The following is a 19,225-nucleotide window of genomic DNA, read 5'->3' on the forward strand; positions in this document are numbered from 1 at the left end:
TAAATACTATTTCACAGAGATCTCACCTTCTCCAGTAGTTTCATTGCTTTAATGGCCTGTGCCTCATCATTGGTCTTTGAATCTGTTCTCTTTACAATATTCTAACGACAAAGAAAAGATACATGTATGTGTTTTATACAGTATGACATCATATATTTCTGATGCACTGTTGTTGTTGTTTTCTCGGCCTTTCATTGTAACATCTTGGTCTTTGTTTAAGAAGGCAATTTCAGAGATCAAAGTCAAGAGAAAGAGCTTTTAGTGAGCTCTTGAATAATTTGCAGAATGCATGGCATTCAGTGGTTCATGGCACAGAAAAATGTGAGGGGCAGATTCAAACAGGATAGGGAAAGAAATTACCTGCACTAGCAGTTTTAGGCGTGTGATTCTTTGGAACGGCAGGATGAGGAAGGAACGTAAAGGCAGTCGTTGACAAACGGGGTTAAGCTCTAACTTTTCCACAACTCTACGGAATTCATGACTCCCATCCCTAAGAAAAGAATGAAAACAAGAAAATGAACTGGTCAAAAATGAAAGAGGAAAAGGGCATGGAACAAAACACAGTGTAAACAAATACTCACATTAATCTCTGATACGTTTTGTCCTGATATGATTGGTTGGTGAGATACGGCACATACACCTTGCGGAATCGTGGGCAGTGCTTGTTAATGATGTCACAGACGGTAAAGTGCATTATGTCACTCTCCACTTTTTCTTCCAAATGAGACAGAAAACTAGATTACAAAAGAAACAGATATAAGTGGATAAGTAATGCTTCAGTAGATTATAAATAATTTACATAGTTCAGATTTCAGAGCAGACATTATAACTGAGTGCAGAATGTTGTCATAAATTACATAACATGCTACTTAATTAAATCAATTGAATATCCTTAACACTGAGCAAAAGACTATCATTGGCCTACAGTCAACAGTAATCCATTTTGCAACTGAGTTTGTCGATCTGTCCAAGGTAGACTTGATGGTTCAAGGTTCATTTCATGATTAAAGGAGTATTTTGGGTTCAATGCAAGTTCAAATGACAGCATTCATGGCATAATGGTGATTACCACAAACAACAACAACAACACCAAAATGCCTTGTTTTCTTTTAAAAAAGCCAAATTGGAGGTTACAGTGAGTGAATGTGGCCAATTCTTGAAGGATTTAAACACAGTGTAAAGCTTATAATGTAATAAAAGCACTTACATTAATTCTTATGTTAAAACTCATGTATTATTTGAGCTGTAAAGTTATTTACATCGACTATGAGGGTATTAAGTGTTTACAGCGTTACATCATCATGGCAACAAAGTTGTATAATCAGAAATAACTTCACACAGAAACGGTTAGTAGGTGATTTAATCACATTAAAATAATGGTAAGAAGCATACTGTTTATGTCTTGTGGCTATACTTTTGAAACAGTGAGTATTTTTATATTTTCAGATTGGCCACATTTGCTCCCATTGTAAGTGCCACACTGTAACCCAGATGCAAATGTTAAATTGATATTAACACATTAAATTAATCCTAAAAAAAATTATTAAATCACCAGGGCCCGGTTTTTCAAAAGGTTTAATCCGGATAAAATTGATCCGGATTTAGTCATCCTTTTTTTTGCGATCCGTGATCACGTAATCCAGATTACTTTTGAGCCAGTTTTTCAAAGCAACATCGGATTGGATCAATCTGATCCGGATAGGAACTTTTCAGGATCACCAAATCTGGATAACCAGTGCTCAAACAGGATAGGAAATCACAATGTAGAACTATAGATATGTAAAGAGCAACAAGTAGAATAGCCAGTGTGGGGTCAATATAAGTTTATTTTTATTTGAAATGAAAACACACACATTTAAAAAAAAACTAAAAACAAGAAAAACCCCACCCCATCCTCTTCCAGCAGTCCGCTCATCTGAGACCTACAACACAAACACTGTACATTGAGGATATTTATAACAAGTTCCAAATATAGATGTATTGAATAAAAAATAAGACTTAATGTCAAATACTCCACAATAATTTCAGACTTCCTCATCTGATGTGGAGAGACCAGCTTGTCTGAGCGTAGCCTTTAGGAGGCGGATCTCAAGTCTGGCCTTGGTTTGCTGCAGTTTGGTCAGAGTCAGTTGTTCCTCTGCCAGACGAAGCTGTGCTTCTGCCCTTTCAGTCTCTTTTTGCAGAAGTGCCTTGTAATCATCATCTTTGTTTGATGAAGGGCGCTTCAAGCCTTTCCTCTGAGATCCTGTGGCAACTACCACTGGCTCAACCAATGAGGATCCAGCTTCTTCCACAGGAACAGAGCTGAGATTCAATATAAATACGCTCTCTGGATCAGCCTCAGGAGGAACTGGCAGATTCTCCTCCTCCTCCTCAATCCAAGGCTCGCCATCCCCTACAACACCTTGAATACCATGGAGAGCTTGCGACTTCTCACCTCCAATGATGTCGAGGACCACATCTGTGTAATCTCCCTCTTAAATGGCTTGTTGCCTGTTTGTGGGTTTTTGGCTTCAGCATGGTCCTTTGTTGCCCTGGCCTTAAGATTCTTCCACCGCAATTTGATTTGGTCTGTGGTCCTCCTCTGGCCAGACCCTATGGCATTCACATTTTCTGTGATTAAAATCCAAACATCATTTTTCTTTTTGTTGGTATCCTTAGCAGAATTAAAACTTCCCACTATTGTTCCATAATGGCACCGAAAACCCTCTAGTAGTGCATTGTTTTCAGCAGCAGTGAAGTTACAGCTTCTTGAGTCCATGGTTCCATTGCTTTACTATAGTGAACATTGTTCATCAATTATAGGCCTTGGGTCCAATTGCCTCAATCGAACATAAGCCAAAACTGATCAGTTGTAATAGGTGTGTTTGAAAAGACCAACTACACAGCCATATAAATCAGCCTTTCTCAGAGGATTCACAGAGAGACAGTGAAATGGCAGGTGTTGTCCACCGCCACCACCACTTTGCCAGGAGAGGATACCGTCAAAGGGTGTATGTTGAACGTACCAAGCCACTGGAGCAATACACCACTGAGGAGCAGTATGTCCGGTTTCGCTTTGGGAAGGCCTTGTGAACAAGAACAAGAATACCTTGTGAACCTTATCAGGCCAAAACTTCAACACAGAACCCAAAGGAGTCACGGTCTGTCTGTGGAAGACCAGATCCTCATTGCTCTCTGATTTTATGCATGTGGGACTTTCTATCAAGTTGTTGGTGACTATATGGGAGTGGTGAAATCAGCTGTGTGTGATGTGGTGAGAGATGTGTCAATCGCACTGGCCAGCCTGGTCAATGAATTTGTTTCTTTTCCAAAGGACAACCAGATTGCCCAGGCCAAGCGCAGCTTTTTTCTTTTGGGGAATATGCCCAATACTATTGGAGCAATCGACTGCACACATGTGCATATACAAGCACCTCGTGAGAATGAATGGGAGTTTATAAACAGAAAGGGGAGGCACAGCATCAATGTCCAACTTGTGTGTGATGCTGACCTCATCATCACCAACTGCGTTGTCAAGTGGCCTGGGTCTGTCCATGATGCACGCATCCTGAGGGAGAGCGCTCTATATAGAGACCTCCAAACCAACCGACCGGATGGCATAATATTAGGAGACAGTGCCTACCCACTCCTACCATGGCTGATGACTCCTTTTCTAACAGCAAATACACCGGCGCAGGCACGCTTCAACACTGCTCATTGCAGAGCAAGATGTGCAATTGAGCATTTAAATGGAGTTTATAAGAGGCGCTTTGCATGCCTTAACCACCTGAGAGCGGAACCACAGAAAGCATGCAACATAACCCTTGCCTGTATTGTCCTGCACAACATCGCTACTAAGCGCAATGTCCCTCTCTGTGCTGACAATGATGCACCTGAGCCCCTTGGAGACCCTAACCAACCTCCTGCATTCTGCCAGAACGAGCAAACAGGACGTGCAACAAGGGACGCAATAGTTAGACACTATTTCTGATTTGGATTTGTTTTGGATTTCAAAAATCAGTGATTGCCATTCTTTGCATTTTTTTGGTTATTCTGTAATCATTGCATGCATCACTAATAAATATTCTAAAAACAAAAATATTTTCGATTGTGATGAATATATATATATATCAGTTAGTGACAGAATAAAATTTTATTGTTTTTGGTCAATTTTGACAGCTGTTTGGGGGATTATTTTACGAGGCCAAACTCTTTCTATTTTGCTGTAGGCCTATACTGAAAGGCTGAATACGTTAAAGCCTACCTAATCACTGTAGCCTGACGGATGAACAAATACAATTAAAACCTTATGAATAAATAGGATATCTTGTAAGATACTGCATGATCCAAATATAGTATTATTTGATACATTTTTGAAGTTTTCATTACATTTTGGGCATGAAATCCACGCTGAATCCACCCTTCTGATGGGATCAGCTTAATCCAGATTTTTTGGATCAATGTGATCCAAATCCTACAAAAAAGTTCTGAAAAACCCAAACTAAAGGTTCGATCTGGATCAAAACCAAGATTGGATTACGTGATCTAATCCGATTATGTAATCCGTTTTTTCTTTTGAAAAACCCATTTTCAAGATTTGATCCAATCCGTTATCCAAAATCCTAGTGGATTACTTTTGAAAAACCGGGCCCTGCACACATATTGTACTTGAGATATAGGCAGTACTAAGAAAAATAGAGTTGTTTAATAATAATATATTGTATTCGATGTAACATTTCTATGCAATAAATGATTGTGTGATGATATGATTCTAACCTGTGACTGACGGCTCTAACGTCAATTAGCCTGGAGAAGAGCCAGTTTTTGTCTTGTGAAGTCAGGAGGACATTGAGTTGTTTGGACATGACAAAGTGCTCCACTACGATGTCTAAACTGCGGCAGTATGATGCTTCAGAGGTCACTACCTCAAACCTCACCTGGAAGAGACAGAGATTCTTCATGATGCTGTCCTCACTCATAAACACAAACACTTTTAGAGCACAACAACTATGAAAGGCACAATTATTATTAACAGATATTCCATCACTATTAAGTACGCAATGTCCAGAATTATAAATACAGTGGTCCCAAAAGTATTTTGACATTTAGACAATGTATGAATTTTTAGTGCACAACTAACAGCACATATCTATGACATTTTATTATTTACTTCTGTCTTTATTTTGAACCATTATTCTATTTTATCATATAAACCTTTCTTGTGAAATGGTTTGCTTGAAAAGTTTGCTTGTGCTCAATTACTTTAGAATAAATACTTTTATATTTTTTTGTCTAATGCAATGACAATACATATTTAAGGGTAACTTTAAGTGTCCAAATTATTTGGGGCCCCACTGTATTGTATGCGAGGTCAGTTTCAGTAGGGGATACAAACTATACAATATATCTCAAACTATTGTTCTACCTCCTGCAGACGTCTGTCATCTTTAGTGACTGTCTCGAGCTCTGAGCTGGTCCTCACTCCGGGAAGGTCCTGCCACAGTGTAGGTGAGAAGGCAGAGATGGACAGGCGAGGGGAGGGAGGTCTGTTTACGGCTTGCTGTGGCACAGCAAGACTTTTAAAGGAGTTGTTTTGGGACAACTGTGGGGGGTGTAGGGGCACTGGAGGGAGAGTTGGGAGAGGCCTGTGGGATAGCTTAGGGGAATGATTCGGAGAAGAAGATGATCGGATAGCGGAATGATCGTCACTTAACCCTATAGAATCAGAATGGGACAGCAGGATCTCTCTGTTTTGGACAACCTCACTGTACTCCTGATACAGTTGAGAGTCTGCAAGAGAGAGAGGCAGTGTAGAGTAAGTTATTGAGTAAGAGCACAAAGATCAAGTCAGAAGAAAGTAAACAGAGTAGTTAGCGAGCAAGTACAGCAGGTCAATAAATCAATAGAGCAGGGCTCCAAACCAACGGTTTGCAATGGAACTGCAAGGGGTTTGTAGGATTGTGATATAAATGCCAATGCCAATTTAAAATAAATTGATGTGCTAACTTTTCAAGCTTAATTAAAGGAGTTTACAAACAAATGTAAATTCAATAATTATTTACTCATCCCTTCATGTTGCTCCAAACAGACTTTCTTTCTTTGTCGACTGCCTCAGTCACTATTCACTTTCATTGCATCTTTTTTTCCATTCAGTACATTGAAAGTGAATGGTGACTGAGGCTGTCAGTCTCAAACATTCTGCCTAACATCTCAATTTATGTTCTATGGAAGAAAGGCAATCATATAGTTTTGGAGCAAGATGAGTGTGAATAAATTACAACAGAATTTTCATTTATAGATGACTAAAATTTCAGTCTGTTCCTCACACAAAACAATCACATGAGTTTAGAAGACTTGCCGAATAAGTCATATTTTTATGATACTTTGAGCTTGACAGCCCTAGTCCTTATTTACTTTCATAGTATGGAAAAGAGGGGCCAGGATATTCTTAAAAATTTCACCTCTTGTGTTTGACGAAGGAAAGAAAGTCATATGGGTTTGAAACATCATGAGGGTAAATGATAAATAAGGTAATGATTAAATAATAAGTTTTATTTTTGGGTGAACTATTCCTTGATATATGTTGAACAATGATATTGTAATTAATAACATTTGTTTTTTTGTATGAGACATTAAATCTGATTTATTCTGTTCAGTCAAGTTAAAATACTTGCACACGCACACATCAGTTCTGTACTCTCAGTTATCTGTGATTGATGGAGAAAGGCCAATTTTGTAAATCAAACCCGAATGAGATTTCTAACAAAAGTAAATAGATAAATAAACAGGTACAAACCTGCTCTCAGACTAGAGGACTGGCAAAGAAGAATAGCTAAGAATGACAAAAAATTCCCTGCTCTGAACATCTGAACTGCAACCACCCATGAATGTGTTGAATAACCTATATGTTGTAGATTTTGGACATTATAGCCAGTTACAATTTTATATGTACACCACCATTTATACAAAATGGCATGTGGTATGGTTATTGTCATGTCAGCACAACAATACGGTTCTGTGTCATTATACTATTTTTAGTGAACTTCAAAGACATTAAATTGGAACAAATGATTTGCAGTCTGTTATTGGCATGTGCTGAATAGCAAGAAGACAAAATTACCAAGACTTACTAAAGAATTTAGAGTTCTTCCTTGTCATTTTCCTGAAAGTAGGAGAGACATTAATGTCATCATGGTTACTGTTACGATTGCCAAAAAGAGTAAAAAGCAGGTATGAAATACTGTTAGTAGGGTTGGAAAACTTACTGTATAAACATATACAAAAGCAATACTGAAAAATGAAGGTTGTTATCTTACTATCTTTTTAACACATAATATTTTTTACAATCCAAAAACTTACAATTTGAAGCTGAATAATTTTAGCTGTGCTGAAATTCATGTATATATATATATATATAAATATATATATATATATATATATATATATATATATATATATATATATATATATACATATCGTACCTCAAACCCCCTTCACCCCAGGAGAACCAAAATTCATCCTCATCCTCATCTACACAACAAAAACAGAGAACAGAGAGAAATCAGCAAAAATCACACAACTACATGCTTTTTTTTTATCTCATACTTCTTGGGTTTTTTCTAAAACAGAATGAGGAAAATATGGAAAAATCTAAGCAAAATGAATAGTTTCAAGATCTTGCTATCCAATCAGTGAATAACTGAAAAGATACAAAAAGATACTCTACACCCTCTCAGCATGGAGCAATTTAGCAGCTCTAAAGAAAATGTGACAATGAACTAAAACCCTATTGCAATTCAAAATATTAAAGAAGCAACAAGAAAATGTACTTTAGGAAGACTTGTTAGTGAATGAATGAGAATGACTTTGTCAAACAATGGATATCTGGTAGCTCTGAATTTGGTATTTTCCAAGAAATGCTGCTGTTTAGGAGTCTTCAGCAGTCATAACTCGAACCCCCACTAGGATCCTCATGAGCCCTCTGGAGCTACGAGCTATTAAACTGAGACTACCAAAAAATAGTCCAAGGAATACATTATTACTTATGTGATATGAGAACCTAAATTCTACTTTAAAAATAGGAGCCCTGAGAAGAAACTTTTCTTTAAATAGCAATGTACATATATTTCTATTAATGTAAATAAATTAAGTACTGTTTACAGCACTGTTTGTGTTTCAGCATGTGCTAAATCAGTCATTTACTTATTACTTGATTATTTGAGATCCAATTAGAAGTCCTCATTACTGTTGAAAGGAATACTCCATTGCATTGCAAGAAAATCAACATTACAAAACACCCATATTGACACTTAGTTATGGCATCATGACTCATGGAATTTTATGGTACACCATTGCATATGCACATTCATCTCCCTACTTGACATGGTTATATTAACAGCACTGTTATATTAACCATTATAGAGCATGTTCAATGACATTACAAGACCTCTTTGCTCTCCTCTAAGATCAGTGGCCATGTTTACACTGTTTTTTATAGGAATGTCTTCTTGGCTATCCAATGACAAATGGGAAGGTGGCAAGCACAGACATGAAGTTTAGAGCTGAATTCTCTGTCATTCGAGTGGTGTATCTATATTAAAGGTGCCGTAAGCAATTTTAGCTGTTGATTTAGCCACACCCCCTCACAAGAGACCATTGTGTTGGAGTAGATGGAGGACAAAGGGTCTCCCTGACCATTCTGCTGTTTGACCCTGAGCATTTCATGACATCGACTTTTGTCACCGTACCAACTTCGTTTAAACCTGCCTTTATGTTGTCCTGTTTCAAATGAATCGTTCAAAATGCATCTTAATACCAAGTGTAAACAAGGCTAGTGATACTAAAGGGCGCAAGGTGTCCACTGTGGCCTAAATTTTTGGCCCTCCTCTCACCTGATATGTTGAAAATTCTTGTCCTGCGGTCCCTTCCAACTCCTCCTCCTCCCTCCTCCTCCTCCTCCTTCTCTTCTTTGTGTTTGTCCGTTGTCTTTTGAAACTCTCGCCTCCTTATCCGAGCCTCATTCCCAAAATCTTGAAAGCTGCTAGAGCTTAGAACAGCTTCTGGCTTTCTATCTTTCTTCTCATCTACATGCACTTCTTCCTCCCTATCTGCCTCTCCTTCTGAGGACAACACTTGCTGGACAGAACTAGGGTCCAGCAAGTCATGTTCAGATTCCTCATTGGACTCTCTCTTCATCCCTCCCCATTCTCCTTCCTCTATCAGTCCTTTCTCCTCCCTAGGTTCATCCATTTCTGTCTCACCCTCTGTTTGTGTGTTAATTTTGACGTCTATGTGTGGCACACTACCTCTTGTATTTTCTGTGTCCACAGTTACCCCTTCCCATGACTTCCGACCCAGGATCTCTTTCACAACTTTCTTGGCCCATCTGAGGTGAGGCAAAGTAGAACATTGCTTTCTTTCTTCTGAAGCACTCCATGTGTCATCCAAACTAAAATACTCTGCTTCTTTTTCTGTTTCTTGCAAAGGGCTTTCAATCTGTGAAGCCACATACCCACTGTCCTTGCATGACTCCGTAGTTTCTAACAACTCTGGTGGTAAAGGCTCACTGTCTTTTTCTGATGTCTGATTGGGAGGAGTAATTTTGCCTTCTAATGATGATACATCTTTAATTGCCTGGTCATTACTTCCTGTTCCTTTCACTGTGGTATCATGATTGCCTTTGTCTTCATTATGAAGGGTGAGGTCGTCCATCACCCTTTCAATGTTATGTTTAGTGGATCCATAATTTTTTGAGGCTTCATTTCCATCTGAAGTGTTTACTTCACATTGATTGTCCATGTCATGATCTGAATGCTGAATGTGGTCTGCATTTGCATCACGTTTGGCAGGTGACTTAGGAAGGGTCTGACTGATCACACAAAAGACTTTCACAGATTCTTTATGTCCTCTACGATCCTCTCTCTCATTTTCTGTTTGGTTTTCTTTATCTCTCCTGACCTCCAGGTCCTCAATACTTTTGGATTGTCCAGAGAGATCATTGGATGCTCCACCATCCCAAAATTCTTTACAGTCATCAAAATCATCTTCCTCTGCATCATCCCCTCCACTGGAGACTGTCACAAATCCATCATCTGCTGGAATAATTCTATTCTTCTCCTCTTCCGATTCTCCTTCACTTCCTTCCTCATTCTTCAAGCAGCCATATCTATTGCTCCTTTCTTCTTCCTCCCTGTCATTCTCCTCTACGTTATCTGCGACATTTCCCCCATCTATCTGCCTCTCTGGTTCCAGAGCTTCTCTGTCACAAGCCATGTCCCCTCTCAACCTTTCCTCCCTTTCTGCATTCACAACTCTCATGAACTCTCCAGCCTTATCTGGTTCTCTATACCAGTCCTCCTGACTCATTTTCTCTCTTTCTTTCTCTCTCTTTGGCTCTTCTTCATCTCTAGCTGTCTTGTATCTTTGGATATACCTTTCTCTTGCTTTCTCTCTCTCTGCATACTCCTCTTCTAAAGATGACTTTTTCCTCTCATTTTCTGTTCTTGGTTCCAGCCACATTTTCCGCAACTTGTTTTTAGATTTCTCAATTTCTGTTTCCTCAGCCGCCACTTTTTCCCTCCCTTCTTCTTCCCTCTGGGTAGTCCTTACCTCCTCTTCTCCCTTTGTCAGTTTCTCTTTATCAATCTTAGATGCGTTTTCTCTGTCTTTGTCCTTAAAGTTCTCTCTCTTTCCCCTCCTTTGTTCATTCTCTGCATCACTTCCTAAAATCTGCTCTCCACTATTTTGTCTGTTCTTCTCCATGTTACTTCTCTCTGTCTCTCTGTTCGCTCTCCTCCGCCTGTCCCTCTCTTTTTCCCAAAACCTATCCCTCTCTCTCATTCTCTCTCCCTCTTTATACCTTCTTCTCTCAGTTATATTCAAGTATGCATCTCTGTCTGGGTAATCTTTTCTTTTCTCCATGGTAATCTCTTCTTTTCTCATTCTGTACCTATGTCTCTCTGTCCTTTTCTCTATGTCTCTATCTCTCATCCTTTCTGGGTCTCTGTATCGCTCCCAACGTTCCCCTCTCAGATCTCGATAACCTGTCTCTCTTTCTCTTGGCATTACCATGTCTCGCCGTCTCTCTGCTTCTCTCTCTCTAAATCTGTCTTTTCTTTCTGTTTCACTGTCTCCTTCACTCTTGTAATGTTTGTGTCTTAGTTTAGAATCCTCTTCTCTCCTTCTTTCTTTTTCCCTCTCTCCATCACTATATCCTTCACTTTTTGTATCTCGTTGCCTATTTCTCTGTCCCTCTCTCTGTCTCTCAGCCCTCCTTTCCCTGTCTGAAAAGCCCTCTGTCCGTCTGTCCATAAGACGAGGATCAGACCTGCCCTCTCTCTCTTTCTGTCTGAGTCTGTCTCTCTCTCTCTCCCACACGTACCAATGGTCATTGACTCCTGGGTAACTCTCTCTCCTTCTTTCTTTAATTCCCAGGTCAAACTCCTTTTGTATGTTCCTCTGTCTATTTGGTTCCTTCTTCACAAGCTTTCTCATTTCATTTCTTCTTAACTCTTCCCTGTATTTTGCAATTTTTCTTTCATTCTGCATGTCCATGTCTCTGTATCTCCTTCTCTCTCTCTCTCTGTCCCTTTCTCTTTCACTTTCATACAGCACTTCCTTTAGTCTTCCCATTCGCAGCTCCCTGTCATGGTCTGGAAGTGTTACTCTTCCTTCTCTTTCTTTGCTTGGCCTTGTCGTCCTGGGAAAAGTGTCTCCTTTCTTCCTCTCATTCTCTCTGGCATCATGTTCGCCCTGCTCTGAGAATGATGCCCTTCCATTTGGATGTCTTTCTCCATCCCTCTTTCTCTCTCTTTCTCTTGAGTTCATCTCTCCATCTCTTCCTCCTCTGGTTGCAGGTAATCTCTTCCTCTCTCTGGTCCTATCATATGAGTCTGGCTCAATTTCTCTTTCTCTGTCTCTTGGTCTTTCCCATACTTTGTCCATTTTTTGGTCTCTCAGAATCTCCTTTTCACCCAGGTCACCTTTGCAGATTTACTCAAGGGGTATGGTCACGGTTAATTAATGCACTTGATTGACACCTGTCTCATGCACCTTAAGAGGATGGTATGTTCTGGATGGCCCAAATAGTTTGATTGGTTTCCATGGCAACAAGGAGAACCTATCAGAGATAAAAGATGTTAAGTTAAATCTGTATTTAAAAATGATTGAACCAACCAAAATTAATATTCCAATTCATATTCCAAGAGAAACACAGTCAAATGTTTTTACATGTTTGCAAACACTTCTTGTTGCAACATGTCAGATATATAACTTGGCAGCTTACATGGCTCTTATTTTTTGAAACAATTTAAGTAGAAATTTCTGCACAATGATATGAATCACATGAATGCATTTGGCAGATTATGTTATGTTATACAACCTTACATTGCATTCAAGACACACATTTTATCAGATTTTTTCCGTTCGGGATCAAACACAAGACCTTTGCATTGCTAGCACCATGCTCTACCAGTTAAGCTAAAAATACTTTAATATTTCTAAAGTGCTTTTAAATTGTGTAATAGATGTTGCTATTTATTCTGTAGACATTCTTAATACTCCTACAATCTGTGCAAAAATGTAATTAATAAGAACTCTCATTCGTCTATAACACATTAATGCAGCTGATATGCAAAATCAGCAAGCATAATAATGTGTCAGAGATGTAAAAAGAATGAAGTTGAACCAACCACTGCCCTCAGTGCTATTCTTATACCTTGTTCAGAGGCATTTCAATAATTCATGCTAATGTAAGAGCTGAGGAACTATTAAGACGGGTTACAGAATCTTAACTTCAACATGGCTGACTCAGTCAAAACATGGTGAATCATATGAAGTAAGAAGCATTAGCAAATACCTTAGAAAATGGACTGTGGTGACTAGTATCATCTCAGATGAGTCTTAGTATAAACAAATAAATGTTCTCAAGCAAGACAGAGCAGCATTCGCCTGCTGTGTGGACTTGTTCATGAACAAGTTCCAATGTTTTTTGTTTTATCAAAGGTGAACTAAAATGAGAAAAGGAACAGTTTGAAGAATAATGCAAAGGACTCACCTGAGAAGTGTCTTGGGGGACACTGCTCTCTCTCTCTCCCCCTCACTTCCTTCTCTTTCTAGACACTGCAAAATTTGGAGGAGTTGCACAACTCACAGACATTCCACCTATCAGTGTTTGCCCAATGAGAGAGTCAAAGTTGAGTGAGATAAATGCTCTGCAGAAAACACAGATTTAATAACCTGGCCAGCCTGTGTTCTACTTAATCTGTACATCTAAGCAAAAACTGTTATCAAGGAAGTAAAACAATTCTTACAGCCTTCCTTGCTCTCTCTTTCTCTCTCTCTCTCTCTTTCTCTCTCTCTCTCCCTTCCCCTCCTCCCAACCTTTTCAAATACCCAAACAAGTCTGAACAGACTGACACTTACTTTCCTCCACTGCTCCTCCTATTTTTCTTTACCCTCCAGGACTGTCTTGAATCGTAATGTAAACGTCTATATTTAAGCAGGTTTACTTCCCTTTTTATGAACTCAGTAGCGCCACAGTGATTACAGTACAGCTAGTTCCAGAATTTCACCGCTTCACTCATCTCTCCCTCACTGGCACTGCATGCTTCACAGAAACAGGAAGTACAAAGTCTGGGCGTCTATCTGCTGTGCTGTGATTGGTAGGTTTAGAGTTGCTGGGTGTGTCTGTTTTCTCAGGTATGTTGGTTAAAATACCTGAGAAAGAGTGAGAGCAAGGGGGAGGGGTGATTGAGTGTGTCCATACAAAGTAATGTTGTTTGCAAGTTGGTCTTCAGCAGCTTCTAAAAACAGATCCCAGAAAAAATCTGTAATACAGTCAAAGGTGCAGATAAGACATTATTACTGTATGTATATTAGGAAGGATATTAGGAAGACACAAGAAACAATGATGCATGTTGTATGCTTTTAGATACCTGCTTAATACATGTTTTTTAATTACTCTTAAGAGTAGGGGTACAACAGGTTAAGGTTTCCTTAAGGGGTACAACCCCTTAAGGAAAATTTGCATTTATCTGGTCACAAAAAAAAAAATACATTGAATATTGATAGAGCAACATAATTTGTGTGAAAATAAATAATGGAAGGTTGTTTCCATTAAAATACAGTTTTTAAAAAAATGTGGTGAGGGAGCCTTTTACCCCACACTTGGGGTAAAAGCCTCCCTCAGTTGGGGTAAAAGGCTCCTAGGAGGTTTAAAGTGATATTGTGTAGTTTCAGGGGCAACAGCTATAGTGCAAAAATGATCAACTAATGCATATAATTGACAAACAAGATGCTTTTCTGAGTAACAAATTAAGATAATATTTACTCAAAATTACTACTTCACTTCAACTATTACCAGTAAATTTCTAACACATTTGGCATTTTATTATTATCTACAGTATATACACTTTGAAAATTTTTCATAACTAATCAATTCGCCTCACTTAAAAAAAAAACAAAAAAAAACAACAACTGTGTTTAATAGGGCATTTACTAGCCCCTGCAACAGTGGGGTTACCCCAAATCTATCCTTATACTTACTTGGACAGTTATTGAAATGTCCTCAAACAAAACTGAAAATGATAAATATGTATTTTGTCTCAAAATAAAATGTGATAATTTGTGGGATTTTCATTAGCTACATAAATTTACAACATTTAAAAAATAATATATTGTATCGAATTGCCTTAAAATCAACCTATAGACACCACATGCAAAGATCTCATGGATCAGGACAATTTGCAGTGTATAGTGAAAAACAGGCATTTAGGACAGCGCTGTGGTAGTTTTTGTTGCTATTTAGTGTTTTTGGAATAAAATAAATTAAATGGAGCCTTTAGCCCTGTTGTACCCCATGTCTAAATATGCATGTTTTTTGGTAAACTATTCAGTTTTATAGAATATTATTGTGGTGATGATTAAAACATATTGGATGCATGTTAAAATATTCTCGAAGATAAAATACTATTGACAGATATTATATTTGTGTTCCACATTGGTAATCTCAAATGCTTTTGCTCATTTGAGCATAATTAGTTACTTTGAACTGAATATGCCATTTCAAATAGCTCACATATCCTGTCAAAGTCATTGTGAACCATTTAAAAACCTCAACTCAGTCGAGTAATTTTATCTGAAAGCAGGCAAACAAAAATCTTTCAACATAAAGCTGATTCAAATGTCCTGGACAAAGTTTAGGAGAAATAATGCACCAGCATGTTCTAGTCCAGTAAATGGCTTGCAAAAAAGGAGTAACTTGTCTGAGACAGAGTTATTTAGTTAGTTATAAGTTAATTAGATAGAAATCTGATAACAGATCCTCATTTTGAAGGAAGTATTGTAATTTAAGTACAATTTTCATACTTATGCAGCACTAAGGAGACATCAGTTTTAGCAGGTGTTATCTCTAAGAGATCCAGATATTCTATTTATCATACTTTAACCATATCATGTGTTTGAACAAATCCTGTTTTTGTACACACACACACACACACACACACACACACATGTTGGTGTACCTATCATTATGATGACTTTCCATAGACATAATGATTTTTATACTGTACAAACTTTATATTCTATCCCCTAAACCTAACCCTCACAGAAAACCTTCTGCATTTTTACATTTTCAATAAAACATTGTTTAGTATGATTTTTAAGCGATTTGAATTATGGGGACACTAGAAATGTCCTCATAAATCACATTTATAGCATAATACCCTTGTAATTACTAATTTGTAACTTACAAAATTGTCCACGCACACACACACACACACACACACACACACACACACACACACACACACACACACAGCCAAAAGTTTCGAATAATGTACAGATTTTGCTCTTATAGAAGGAAATTGGTACTTTTATTCACCAAAGTGGCATTCAGCTGATCACAATGTATAGTCAGGTCATTAATAATGTGAAAAATTACTATTACAATTGAAAAAAAAAAAAAAAAAAAAAAAAGCACATTCAGAACTTCTTAAACAACTTCAAAGAATTCTCATAAAAAAATCCTCCACATGCAGCAATGACAGCTTTGCAGATCTTTGGCATTCGAGCTGTCAGTTTGTCCAGATACTCAGGTGATATTTCATCCCACACTTCCTGTAGCACTTGCCATAGATGTGACTGTCTTGTCGGGACTTCTCACTCACCTTACAGTCTAGCTGATCACCCAAAAAATCTCAAAGGGGTTAAGATCCATAACACTCTTTTCCAATTATCTGTTGTCCAATGTCTGTATTTCTTTTTCACTCTAACCATTTCTTTTTGGTTTTCCTGTTTCAAAGTGGCTTTTTCTTTGCAATTCTTCCCATAAGACCTGCACCCCTGAGTCTTCTCTTTACTGCTGTACATGAAACTGGTGTTGAGTGGGTAGAATTCAATGAAGCTGTCAGCTGAGGACTCTGATGTACTTATCCTCTTGTTTAGTTGTTCATCTGGTCTTCCACATCTCTTTCTGTACTTGTTAGAGCCAGTTGTCTTTTGTCTTTGAAGACTGTAGTGTACACCTATAAAATCTTTTCAAGCATTGTATAGCCTTAAGACATGCCAGTCTATTGCATAATGTGGCAAGTCAAAAACAAACACAAAGACATTGTTAAGTTTAATTTAATGAACCAAATAGCTTTCAACTGTGTCAAGTCAAGTCAAGTGGTTTTTATTGTCGTTCAACCATATACAGTTAGTACAGTACACAGTGAAACGAGACAACATTCCCCCAGGACCATGGTGCTACATAAAACAACATAAGACAAACACAGAACCACATGAGACTACACAGACTAAATAACATACCTATATAAAGTGCACGTGCAAACATGTGCAAAAAGTATGGGATTAGAGAAAAAAATACTTTTCGGGGCCTGGATAGCTAAGCGAGTAAAGACTAACTACCACCTCTTGAGTCATGAGTTCAAATCCAGGACATGCTGAGTGACTCCGGTCAGGTCTCCTAAGCAACCAAATTGGTCCAGTTGCTAGGGAGGGTAGAGTCACATGGGGTAACCTCCTCGTGGTCGCTATAATGTGATTCGCTATCGGCGGGGCGCATGTTGAGTTGTGCATAGATGCCGCGGTAACACGCTCAACCAGCCACATGATAAGATGTGCGGATTGATGTCTCAGATGTGGAGGCAACTTCTTTTTCCTCTGCCACCCAAATTGAGGTGAGTCACTACGCCACCAGGAGGACCTAGGACACATAGGATGTTTTATATGTTTTATAATAATAATTAAGTATGATATACAATAATATAATACATATCATGTAATAATATACGTTTTATTTAATTTGATATCAAATGCAAAAAAAAAATAAAATAAAAAAAAATCTGCTTATGCTATGTTTTAATCTACAGTACACTCTTAAAAGAATAGTTCACCCCAAAATCAAAATTCTCTCATCATTTACTCAACCTCATGCCATCCTAGATATGTTTGACTTTCTTTCTTCTGCAGAACACAAATTCATTTTGGAAGAATATTTGAATTCTGAATATTTTTTTGCATGAATTCTGCTATGCAAAAATTTCTAAAACATTTGACTTTCTCATCGTCCGTCATATTGACGAACAGGGACTTAAAGATTCCGTCATAATCTATTATTACCCATCATATTAAATTTCATATTTTAATGATAATAAGACATTTAATAGCTTTTATTTTGGTTCACATTTTATTTTTAATCATGAACTTAAAGGACGAGCATATAGCAGATTACGCATTTATTTATTTATGAAGAGAACAGATGAACAACAGAGACACTGCACGAAGCAGATGAATGTTTTTCCCCCGCAGTGACAGGAGGCCAATAAAAGCAGCAGAAAGTGTCACAAAAGGCGACTAGTTTGCAGGAATATAAAGGAATAACATACGAATCAAATTTGCCTTGGTCTTAGAGGGGCGATTTTACAAGTTTACCACGTAAACCACTGAAAATATGTATTTGGAAGAGAGAAAAAAGCTTGCAGTTGCTTTGATAGCAGAAAGTAATAAAAGGACTTGTTTATATTTAGGTCGAAGCATTTTCTTGGTGAATTTAAATGAGTTCAATAACTGGGGTCTCTGATATTCGTAAACGATAAGGTAATATTTAATTATTAGACATTCAATGTCTCTACACAAATGTGGACATTTTTTTTATATTTCTTGTTGCTTAGTACTCTCAAAGACATTATTGGGGAAGCACATGTGTGAAAAACACTTTGGTGTGACGTCACTTCATAGACTTCAGTGTATTCTGCAGCGCTGACGTGAGTCACGTGAAAGACCCTTAACGTGTATAAATATCACTCACATATGCACATTAATCATTGCTCTTCACAATCACAAAAGTGACTGATTGTGGTTTCAAAACTGAGAATTTCTCAGAAACAACAGAACAACAATGCCCTCTTGTGAACACAGCGTAGAAGGGCTGGAGAAAGTGTAGATTTTTTTTTGTTAAAAAAAAGACTTAAATATTGATCTTTTCTCACTGTCATGTTGCTTCTGAAGACATGGATTTAACCAATAGAGTCTTATGGAGAACCTTTATACTGCCTTGGTGTGCTTTTGGAGCTTCAAAGTTCTGGTCGCCATTCACTTGCATTGTATGGACCTGCAGAGCTGAAATATTATTTTAAAAATCTGTGTTCAGCAGAAGAAGGAAAGACATACACATCTGAGGTGTCATGACGGTGAGTAAACAATGAGAGAATTTAAATTTTTTGGTCAACTATCCCTTTCTTTCTCCATAGTTCATGATAGGTTTATGTCTTTAGATGTCATGTTTTTATTTACCTCTACCTCGCCAAATACTTCATGTATAATTATTCATGCATCATGGCTTTTTAGTTAGTATCAAAAACACAGAGATGTCAAGAGGAGAGGAGATTGTCACCACAAGAGATCATTGATACCTGTGGACACCATTTATTCATGTTCAAACCAGAGGGTTGGAGTGAACCCACTGACCAAACATGAGACATGATCCTTCATACAAAAGCTTTAGACAAGCTAACAGAGGTGTTGTTACTGTTGCTCAAGCGGTTGAAATATGACACACAAGATACTTGTTGTAGTTGAATCCAGGGAGAAAGATTTTTGTAACAAAGTCACCGGCATGATCATATCAAGGACAAATATAACTTGCTTGATGAGCTACAATCGAAAGCACTCACTGGCCTCTTGAGCAATGAATAGCACTCAATCTCCCATGCTCACGTGCAGCAGATCAGTTTCCGCTTGA

At 38.0% G+C, this 19,225-nt stretch overlaps 1 protein-coding gene across 1 annotated transcript in view; it reads right to left on the reverse strand.

The window, feature by feature from the left end:
• The window catches only part of LOC127657763 (zinc finger CCCH domain-containing protein 13-like), a 29,759-nt gene extending 16,193 nt beyond the window's left edge, over positions 1–13,566 (reverse strand). Inside the window, exons 1-10 of the mRNA XM_052146647.1 lie at positions 13,405–13,566; positions 13,037–13,143; positions 8,874–12,100; positions 7,464–7,512; positions 7,113–7,144; positions 5,408–5,772; positions 4,759–4,919; positions 582–734; positions 361–490; positions 27–101 (exon numbers count right to left, since the gene is read on the reverse strand). Of these exons, the coding sequence (XP_052002607.1) occupies positions 27–101; positions 361–490; positions 582–734; positions 4,759–4,919; positions 5,408–5,772; positions 7,113–7,144; positions 7,464–7,512; positions 8,874–11,925 (4,017 nt within the window). The 5' untranslated portion in view covers positions 11,926–12,100; positions 13,037–13,143; positions 13,405–13,566. The remainder of the gene's footprint in view (positions 1–26; positions 102–360; positions 491–581; positions 735–4,758; positions 4,920–5,407; positions 5,773–7,112; positions 7,145–7,463; positions 7,513–8,873; positions 12,101–13,036; positions 13,144–13,404) is intronic.
• Between the last annotated feature and the right edge of the window lie 5,659 nt (positions 13,567–19,225).

This window comes from Xyrauchen texanus, chromosome 17 (assembly GCF_025860055.1).
Source record: "Xyrauchen texanus isolate HMW12.3.18 chromosome 17, RBS_HiC_50CHRs, whole genome shotgun sequence".
In the NCBI taxonomy this organism is placed as follows: Eukaryota; Metazoa; Chordata; class Actinopteri; order Cypriniformes; family Catostomidae; genus Xyrauchen; species Xyrauchen texanus.